This window comes from Cryptomeria japonica, chromosome 3 (assembly GCF_030272615.1).
Source record: "Cryptomeria japonica chromosome 3, Sugi_1.0, whole genome shotgun sequence".
NCBI classification, from domain to species: domain Eukaryota; kingdom Viridiplantae; phylum Streptophyta; class Pinopsida; order Cupressales; family Cupressaceae; genus Cryptomeria; species Cryptomeria japonica.
The window spans coordinates 996,269,176-996,279,845 of record NC_081407.1 but is presented as its reverse complement, the minus strand read 5'-3'; the positions used below and the strand labels follow the sequence as shown (position 1 = coordinate 996,279,845).

The 10,670-nt window shown below is 37.2% G+C and overlaps 1 protein-coding gene across 2 annotated transcripts in view; it reads left to right on the top strand.

Annotated features, from left to right (window-relative positions):
- The first annotated feature begins 644 nt into the window (after positions 1-644).
- The window catches only part of LOC131045294 (probable inactive purple acid phosphatase 2), a 62,345-nt gene continuing 52,319 nt past the window's right edge, over positions 645-10,670 (top strand). Inside the window, exons 1-2 of one of the 2 annotated variants that reach the window (XM_057978857.2) lie at positions 645-936; positions 1,051-1,703. In XM_057978857.2, coding sequence (XP_057834840.1) covers positions 1,056-1,703 — 648 coding nt within the window. In that variant the 5' untranslated portion in view covers positions 645-936; positions 1,051-1,055. Of the gene's footprint in view, positions 1,704-10,670 lie in introns of both variants that reach the window. The other variant, XM_057978856.2, reaches the window with a different exon arrangement.

Genomic DNA, 10,670 nt, shown 5'->3' with positions numbered 1-10,670 from the left:
CCCATCCTAAAAATAATAATTAGCCACTAACTCTTATACACAACTAATTATGTCTTGGCTGCTACCAAGATTTACTTAGATACTTAAATGCTTGTATTTGATTATAAGAATGATTATGTAACTTATTCAAGAGTTAAGGTAGTCACAAGCCAAGTGCTCATAACCCAATACACATTATAGAGTTAGAGAAATAACAAGATGACATTTCATTGATTAGACGCTATATAAATTTCGCAAAATATGTACGTATATAAATATTAAAAAAAACTTATTTTTCACTTATAATACTTGATTTATTGTTAAATGATAATAAAAAAACTAAACTATTATCTAAATTATAAAATACCATCAAAATACTAAAACAATTATATTTAAAAATAATTTTTTTTTTTTAAAATAAATATAATTATTTATTTATTTACATATAATGAATTATTTAGTTATACATGATTACTGAATAATTATACATACTTGATGAAAAATTGAATCCACCGATTAAAAACAGCCATCGTCTATCCAACCCATAAAGTACATTTAACCATGTTAATTAATTAATAATTAAAAAATAAAAATCCGTTTTCTAAATAATTTATAAATACGGTAAAAATTAGAAAAACCCATGTTGCTTCCTGCGAGGAATTTGCTTAAAATATATAAATCCGAAAGTAAAGAATACTCGGCGAATATACCTGCATTTCTATGACAAATGTACAATCCAATGGGCAAAACCGAAGCATCCCTTGCAGAGATTGTAATCAAGATGCTCTGAAAATTTGAAGTTTTCAATTAAACAGGATTAAAGCATACGTAATTTTATGGACGCTGTTGTTCAATTTCGCCACACTTGGATGTAGTTTATTCAACAGCCAACTTAAATGTCAAAACTCCCTCTTTCAAAGTCATCGATTGCTTGATCGAAGTCCCTCCTATCTTATGGTGAGTTTGCGTTTTGATTTAAAGTGAGTCAATTCGCTGTGCTTATTTTTATCAGAGGTCAGTTATCAGAAATGGGTTACATCGGGGATGCATTTTTAATGCTGGTGTCAACAGTAGTGATGGTGGGTGTGGCTCGTGGTGTAACACTGGAGGCATTTCCAAGGATACTGAACGCTTCTGGAGATAACGTCACTCTGCACTGGGAAGGCATTTCTTCTCCTTTAGACTTAGACTGGGTGGGTATTTATTCTCCTCCCAATTCTGCAGATGATCATTTCATAGGTTACATTTTTCTCTCCTCATGCCCAAATTGGAAAAAGGGTTCTTGTTCCATAAATCTCCCCCTCATCAACCTCAGATCTCCTTATGAGTTCAAAATATTCCATTGGGACAAATCCCAGATTACAAATACCACTCCAGTGGACTCAGATCACAATCCCCTGCCCTCCACTGCCAATCTACTGGCCAAAAGCCAGGTTGTCACTTTTCAGAATCTGAATCATCCAGCTCAGGTCCACTTGGCATTTACTTCCAATGAAGATGAGATGCGTGTCATGTTTATCACCAAGGATGATTTCAAGAGCTATGTGAAATATGGGCTTGAAGAGGAAGGGCTGGATGAGATGGCGGAGGCTTTGTCCATCACTTATAAGCAGTCTGACATGTGTGATGCGCCTGCTAATACTACCTTGGGATGGAGGGATCCGGGTTACATTCATGATGCTGTCATGCAAGGACTGGAGCCAGGGAGGCGTTATTTTTATCAGGTAAAGTTTTTCTTTTACAGACTTTAAAGATTCTGTAGCCCTGAATAACTTGCCAAGAAATTCTGGAAAAGAAAAAAAAAAAACTATAATTTTTTTGAAATCGATATTTCAGGGGCCATCACTTCATCAAGATGACTGATGAGATAGATGGCAAAGTCAAGCTCCATATAGATCAAATTTGGAAGTTTTTCTATTAGAAATCTTTAACTTATGTACTCCATAACAATTGAAAACAAAATAAATCCTGGAGAAAACACATGTAAAGAGGAAGCTTGGGTCTGTTGTCCTCAATTTTTGATTTCAAAAATTGGACTATCACAAGGAAATTTTTATTAAAAAATGAAAAAAAATTACTCTATGGCACGCTTCCCGAGGTAGAAATTCGTCCCATCCTTGGACTGGATCGATTGTTGATCCATCTCCAAGCTACGTTTCGAATTTCGTCGCGTTTCGAGTCCGTTTGCTATGTTTTTGCTTCAATGTAGGGGAATTTTTCGATAATTACCAGTACCTGGTAATTTGTTTTTCAAAACCCCCTTGAAGCTTTTGGTCTTGTAGGGGAATTTTTCTCCAATTGCAAGTTTTTGGAAACTGGTAAAAAGGGTTTTAAAACCCCCTTTACTAGTAGAATGACTTAAAGTGTTTTGTAAAACTTGTAAATGGGTTTTTAAAACCCCTTTACATGTTTTTATGACTTAAAGTTATTTTTTATTTTTAAATAGAACTTGTAAATGGGATTTTAAATTCCCTTTACATGTTTTAAGTAAAATCACTTGTAAAGGGAATTCTATTTCCCTATTACAAGTAATTAAAACTTGTATTTCCATTTCTAAAACCCGAAATTTCTCCCATGCCTTTGCAAATTGATTTGGGTTCGAATTTTTTGGAAGAAAGATAGGGATTCCTTCCAAAGGCGGATTTGCTGCAACTTTGAAGAATTCAAACCCTTGTTCTACGCATCTATCAAACTGATTTTCGCCATTTGTCTTCTTCAACGTTTTTTTTTCTGAATCATGCATTTGTGCCATTTGCCACGGTTTGGAGGTTCGAATCTGCTCTTACCTAAGGCGTTTTTGATTTAATCATTAATGCGTTGGATTTCAAGCTGCATTCAAACCGTTTTGTGCGCATTTTGGGGAATCGATTTGCAAAAACGCCCTAAAAACCAGTCACGTTTTTTGCAAGTTTCGCACCTTTTTCGTTCAAGGTATGCTTTCAATTCTAAATCATTTTTGCTTTCTCTTGTATGTAATGATGAATCGAATCATTTTTGAACTACTTCCTTGGCATTTTTCATGGTGTTTTTATAGCGAATCGGTTTTTCTTTGGTCACCATGCGTGGCTAAGTTTCTTCCTTTGTTTAATTTCTATTTAAAGGGTTTCATCTTCTATGTTTGGTTGACTCCACAAGCTTGGATCTCTCCTCATCTTTGCAAGGTAATTTTTATTTCTATATTTCTCTTTTGTTTCTTTCCTTGCAATTTCCTTGTTTAAGTTTTGGTTTTTGTTCATGTTCGTATTGGGTTTATGAGAGGAAATTCCCCATTTTACAAAGGAATTTGTAAAGAAAAAGTTGTTCTTCCCCATTGAAAATTCTCCTTCTTTACTTGCATTCGGGTTTTAAAACCCGATTGCAAGTAAAAGGAAAATATGTGTTCTTCCCTTTTTGGACAAAGACTTAACCTTCTTTAGTCCAAAAATCAAGTTTCAAAACAAGAAAGATGTGCTCTTCCAAATATGTTCTTCCCAATTTGCAAAGAAATTTGCAAGTGTGAAAAGTTCTACCTCAAGATGTGTTCTTTCCTTTTTGGACAAAGACTTAACCTTCTTAGTCCAAAAATCAAGTTTCAATGACGGAAAAATCAAGTTCTTCCCAATTTCGGGTTTTGAAATCCGGATTGCAAGTCGAAAGTCCTTCCCATTTTGGCACGACAAAGTTCCAAGTAATCTTCCCGAAATTCATTTTTACTTATCCGCTTCCAATTCCCTCATCCGTACTTATCATCTTCGTCATTTCTCGCATGCCTAAATACCTTTTTCCGTCCATTCCTTCGATTTTCAGTTTGAAAATAAGTTTGCATTTGGATTTAAAAACCCATTGCAAATGCGTTCTTCCCAATTTTCAAACTGAAAATTCATTCTCCTTCCATTTAATCATGCTTCGTGTTTCGCAAGTATAATTGCATTCGGAATTTAAAATCCGATTGCACGTTTGTACTTCCCTCTTGTGTACTTGCGAAACATTTTTCCAAAACCCGAAATAAGTCAAAAGCTTATTTTTCCACCCCTTATATCTCCTCTCACAAAGTCAAAATACGAAAGTTGAACTTTCTCATTTGGAGGAGTGAAAATGTCTAAAGATACTGACTTTGATGTTGCCTTGATACTCATGGATTTACATTGCAGCATTCCCGGTTGTGCCCAGATGACAGATGTATCATCATCTCCCACTCCAAAAAAGATGAAATACAGGTATGATAAATACCAGAATGAAGTTCCGCAGTCACAGATCTCCTCCTCCCTTGATCATATCAAGGATACTGAGATAGGGCATGTTGACATGTCCGAATTCATACAAAGGATTGAAGATCCGAAGGAGGGGGATATGCAACGGTTGCTGGACAGCCATATCCATCATGCCGCATCCTTTCCAGTTGCTGCCCTAGAACCAGAATTTGTTCTAGCATGTGCTCATCATTTTGACAAAGAGTCACGAGTCATTAGAAATGATGATGGGGAAGTGATCATTCGCTTGGATGCAGAAGCTATAGAGAGGGTTTTTAAAATACCTTCCGAAACCATTTATATAGAGATCTCCAAGCAAAGTGCAGCTGAATACTTTGCCAAAAAGGAGAAAGACTGTAAGCGTCATATCAACAAATGGATTCATGAACCTCGCACTGCGCTTACCAGATGGGCAAAGTTATATCGATCTGATTTCAAGAATGAGATCGGTGATACTATTACTCTTCTTAGCCGTATGATGGGATTGGAACATTCCAATGTTTTTGAACCTTGGATGTACCAATTTATTATGTTAGTAAGGCAGTCTCAGCACATCTGTTGGGGTGAAATCATCAGTGATGCTTTGTGTGAGCAACTTGCAGTCGTCCCTACTACCTTCACCTTCTACATGAATTCATATCTCGTGTATATTGCTGCGTCACTTAGACATTTCCCAGGTCTTTCCACCAAGGGTGACCGCATGCTTGTACCAGTTTGGGAATACTATGATCAGTTGCCTCTAAGATCAAGTAGGTCTCATTTCAGAAGGGTTCAGGACGCTTTCTTTGGTCATTATTTGTGTCAATTTGACAAGAACCTGAAGGACAAAAGAGTCTCAGATGAAGCATGGGAAAAGGTGAAAGAATATGGTTGTTTGTTTCTCCAATTTCCAACTTTTACCTACATGAGAGTTGGATGTTATGGCGGGCAGCCTTACATGCTCCCACGGTACCCAACAGATAAGATTATCCTCATGGAATTGGGAAGGCAGATCATGGCTGTACATACACACCAGTCAGTTAAGCACAAGGTTGGCATGGGTATTTCTTCCAACAACCCATTGAAGATTGGGCAATATTCTCTAATGACTTCAATCAAGGCCAGGGCTATGGAAACTGAGTTGCAGGAAATCAGACTCAAAAGATTCAAACCTAGAGCTGATTTCGATTACCGAGGCATGAAAGAGAAGATCAAGAAGACCTTCATCCATGTACACCGGATAGAAGATATTTGGGCTGATCTTCGTACCGAAAAGGAGATTCGCAAGATGGATTACTGCCGACTCACTGCAGAACAGATTGTGGATCTAAACCTCGCAAACATGCCACAAGGTATGATTGATGATGGTAACGTTCTTGATCCTGAGTTTGTCAATCAGAATGTTGATGAGGCCCCGCTTCCTTCTATCCACTGGTCCCACAAGGAAAGCACTTCTATCTTGGATAGATTTCAGTCAGTTCTTGCCAATACCAATATCTGGCTTAAGAATAATGGTGTCAAGCTCATTAAGATTAAGGTGGGGAAAGAAGATGATTCTACAGGTCCTCTTGGGCGGAAGTCTGAAATTCAACTAGACAACAAAGAAGGTGCATCCTCTTCTAGTACGAGGATTAAATTGCGGGTCAGCCGTGCGATGGTGCTTCCTCCTCAGGAAATAACAGTTCAAGGCAAGGAGAAGCCACAGTTGAAAATTCATGTGATTGATCCTGAAGCTTCAGAAGAGGAAACTCAATCTGATAATGCTCCTCAGTCACTTTCTACAAAGTCTCCACATAATTCTCTTTCTTCATTTCCTATTGAGGTACCCATGTTTCCTCCTGTGATAGATGTGAGCTCTCAATCTGCCCCTTCAGTTTCGGAATCTCCACAGAAAGTCCTCCCGCTTTCAGCAGCAGAACCATCTCAAGGCCATCCTCAGGAAAGTTTATTGAATATCTTTTCGGAAGATCCTTCATATGTACCTGTGTCTGATATTGATACTTCTATGACCTGTTTTGATGAGTTCATAACATCTTCATCATATCCTGTCGTCACTCAGCAAACTATGGTGGCTATCCAGACGGACACTTCTCCCAAGGTCACCACTGTTATTCAAACAGAAACTGCTTCTCCCTCCATCCCACAATTAGAGTTAATGGCTTTACCTCCATGGCTCAGTTCCTTCATTGCAAAGAGGAAGAAGCAAGTGATCTCACCTGATCCCTTCGACTATCAACATTTGAAACAATCAAAACCTAAAGCTGTGAAGAAGGCAAAAATAGTTTCAAGGGTGATCGTTGATGAGAACCGGATGAGAGTGGCAGAGATTGCTGAACCAATATCAGATAAACCAGTTGAAGAAATGCAAGCAGCTGATTATCGGATCACCAAAGTTCAACTGGGTAAACAGACTCATGAGGTTGTCAAGCACGATGCTCAACAGACAGTGGCTACATTGGTGCAACGATATGATGAAGTGTTGACCAAGAAAGATCAGCTAGAAGTAGAGAATCAAAGACTCATGGCAGCTATCCAAAGTATTACTCAACCTTCAAGTGGAGAAGGCCAAGTACCTATTTCTTCCAGGGTCAGTGAACCAATCCAAGGTATCGAGAGAGCCGCCCAAAAGGTTCAAGCCTTAGACACCTGGGTTGATCAACTGCATGACTTATGCTCACAAGTCATAAGACAGGTATTTGAAATGATGGTTAAATTGGAGATCATTGAAGATAAGTTGAATCAAATCTTGACTGCTTTCAAGCTAAATTTGGAGAAGGTTGAGGGAAATTTAGTTTCTTGGCGAAAGATGCCTCAATATCAGTTGAGCGTTCTTCAAGTGCATGATGTGATTCCTTCCAGAGTCATGTACATTGAATATGAGGAACTCCTGGAGAACAAATCTCTTGTTCTCAAATCACTCATTGAAGAAGTCGATGAAACCTTAAAGTTGCGTGAAGCAGTCTTTCAAGATGTAACCTCCCATTGCAAAAAGGCATCCTGCGACATTTTCAATCAGAATGATGAGCTGCTGCTCGAGGAAGAAGTTCTTGCAGACCTGCAACTCAAGATTCATGATGAATGGAGAAGTGATCAATTCTCAGTCGCTTCCATTCAAATATTGATCAAGTATCAAACTAAGTTGCAGGAAATCCAGTCAGCATTGGAAAAAGGGAATTCCACGCTATGCCAATGCCATGATGTCATCGTAAAAACTAGGGTGGTGGCTATGAACACTCATGAACCAGATCCTGATGAATTGCAGAAAGTTATTCAGAAGTTCGATTTATTCGTATCTTCAAGAGTTGCAACTTAAGTGTTTTTAACACTTGTAAATTTTTAAATAATTGTAATTTCAGAATTGTAGTTTCCCTTTCGGCAAGTTGTCATCACTTGCATTTTTGTAATTACTTGTAAGGCAACTACAAGTTGTGTCCAATTAGGACTGTAGTTGGAATAAGTCTTAGTTAGTTAATGAAGTCATAATTAGCTGTTGAATAGGTCTTGGTGGTTGAGGGAATTTCTCAAGTTAGTTAGGATCCTCCCATCTTTTTCTCAAGGCTCCTCTCCTATAAATAGAAGAGAGGGTCCTTTGTAATTTTTTTATCTTTTGGAAAAGCAAGCAAAAACTCTACCAAATTTACAGCAAGAAGTCTTTAAGCTTATGTATGTGAATTGAAGGTTTTGAAGAATAAGAAAGAAGGATTACTCAAGTTTTGAGTCTTTGAGCTACATGTTTGAGTTTGAATCTTTTATTTCTTCTATGCCAAGTGTTTCTAAAGGAGCTTAGTCCAATCTGATTTGAAGTCTTTGAGCTGCAAGTAGAGAAGATTAATTAAAATAGGAAAATCTCTAGAAGGAGCAGCAAGTCTTTGAGCTTGCGTCTATTCTTGAGGAAAAGTTACTGTTTGATAAGAAATATAAGCAAGTCTTTGAGCTTGCATTAGTTCTTGTCTTTGTGTTAAAAGAATAAGTTATTCCAGTCTTTGAGCTGTTGTTGTTTATTCATTGTAAAATTTAGTATAGAAAAGGGTAGATAGGACTTCCAATAGTCAAGTCTTTGAGCTTGATATTGCTGTCCCGTCCCGAAGGAAGTGACGGAAGTCTTTGCGCTTTCAAGAAACTTCATTTCCTTTCTCCTATTTCATTTTAAAGTGGTTACTATTGTTATTCAATCGCTATCCTTTTCTGTGAAGAGAAAAGGATATTGTCTTTCTTGAAAAAAGAGGAAAGATTGCTGTCCCATCCCATTTTACTTTCCAAGTTGTAGTTAGATAGGGGGAGCCTTCCCTTAATTAGGAGAGTTTTTACTCGTGTGCTGTGGTTGAAACCACAATTTTGTATATTTCCCCAAGTGTACAAAATTTTCAACCAACAGGGTCAAACAAGATGGATCAAATAAGACTGCAAATTCGAGAACCTTATATTGGTAATTGTTTGAAGCAAATGTGATCCTCGATTAACTACAAGATCATGGTTATAAATTATCGGTCAAAAATAGTTTTTTAGTATTTTACCTATGCTATGCTTCTTGAATTTTCATCCAAATGATAGTAGAATTCCTTTGAATTAGAGTTAAAGTAGGCATTCAAGTGTGAAGGATGATTTGTAGTTATGCTTCCTAAATAAGACAAAACAGAAGCAAATCACACCATAGAAACATGCAGAGTTATCTTAGAATCTCAAGGCAAGGTAGACTGGTTGGAAGTGGCAAAAGAACATCTTCCAAGCTTCTTTAGAATGTTGAAAGTCACTTGAAACAACTACAAGCATGAAAAACTCACTTCAAGCATTTCCCATTTTCCTACTGTTGGTTGAAAATTTTGTACACTTGTGAAAGCAAACAAAATTGTGGCTTCAACCACAGTGTGTGAGTATGAAACTCTCCTAATTAAGGGAAGGCTCCCCCTATCTATTTAAAACTGAAATAAAAACAGGATGGGACAACAGTCTTTCTTCTTTCTTCAAGGAAGCCTATATCCTTTTCTCTCCTTAGAAAAGTGATAGCAAGAAAATGTATAATAATGGTAACAACTTCAAATGAAAACGAGAGAAAGGAAATGAAGTTTCCTGAAAGCTCAAAGACTCCCGTCACTTCCTTCGAGATAGGACAACAATATCAAGCTCAAAGACTTGACTATTGGAAGTCCTATCTACCCTTTACTATACTAAATTTTACAGCGAATAAAAGACAACAGCTCAAAGACTGGAATAATCTATTCTTTCAACACAAAGACAAGAACTAATGCAAGCTCAAAGACTTGCTGCTATTTCTTGTCAAACAATAATTTTTCCTCAAGAATAGACGCAAGCTCAAAGACTTGCTGCTCCTTCTAGAGATTTTCCTATTTTAATTAATCTTCTCTACTTGCAGCTCAAAGACTTCAAATCAGATTAGACTAAGCTCCTTTAGAAACACTTTGCATGGAATAAATAAAAAGATTCAAACTCAAACATGTAGCTCAAAGACTCAAAACTTGAGTAATCCTTCTTTATTATTCTTCAAAACTTTCAATTCACATACATAAGCTCAAAGACTTCTTGCTGTAAATTTGGCATAGGCTTTGCTTGCTTTCCAAAAAGATAAAGATTACAATAGACCCCTCAAGTATTTATAGAAGAGGAGCCTTGAGAAAAAGGTGGGAGGATCCCAACTAACTTGAGAGATTCTCTCAACCACCAAGACTTATTCAATAACTAACTAAGACTTCATTAACTAACTAAGACTTATTCCAACTACAGTCCTAATCGGACACAACTTGTAGTTGTCTTACATGTAATTACAAAAGTGCAAGTAATATGTAACTTGCAATTATAAAGTTATTTTTTTACATGTAACTTGTCAAAACGAAATTACAAATGCATAACTAAAACTATTCCATGTGTCTAAAGACACGACTCTAACTGCATCATCCTTTGTCTGTGATGATCTTCATGTCGCTTCAGGATGCTAGAACTTGAAGTATTCTGGATTGGTAAAGACATTTTGAACCGGAACGGGAACTTGCATCCTTATCTTCTTGCTTGAGGTAGTACTGGCTTTTCAAGAGGGAAAGGGCGGCCTTCCTTTTTTTATGTCATGACCATCTTTGTCTTGAAAGCATTCTATGTTCTTAACCATGAATTCTTATTGTATCTCTTCTTTGTATCATCCTCCAATCTTGAAATCTTCTTGCAAAATAAGGCCCATGCCTTAATCCATTGATTTGGTAGATCGTGTTTGCAAACCGGACTGACAAGGGAAAGGATAAATTGATGCAAAAATGGCTCACAAGTGAATTTCGGGTTTTGGAAGTTGCATTACATGTGTGGGAAAAACAAGAGCATTAACTTGCAATTGTGGAGAACAAACATGCAACTTCATATGTGTAATGGGTAACTTCAAGTTTGCACTTGTAATTGGACCTTTAAAACTCATTTTCAAGTGTTTTTTGAGTGCATTTTGGACCAATTTCGGGTTTTGGATGGCTGACCGCAGGTAGACTT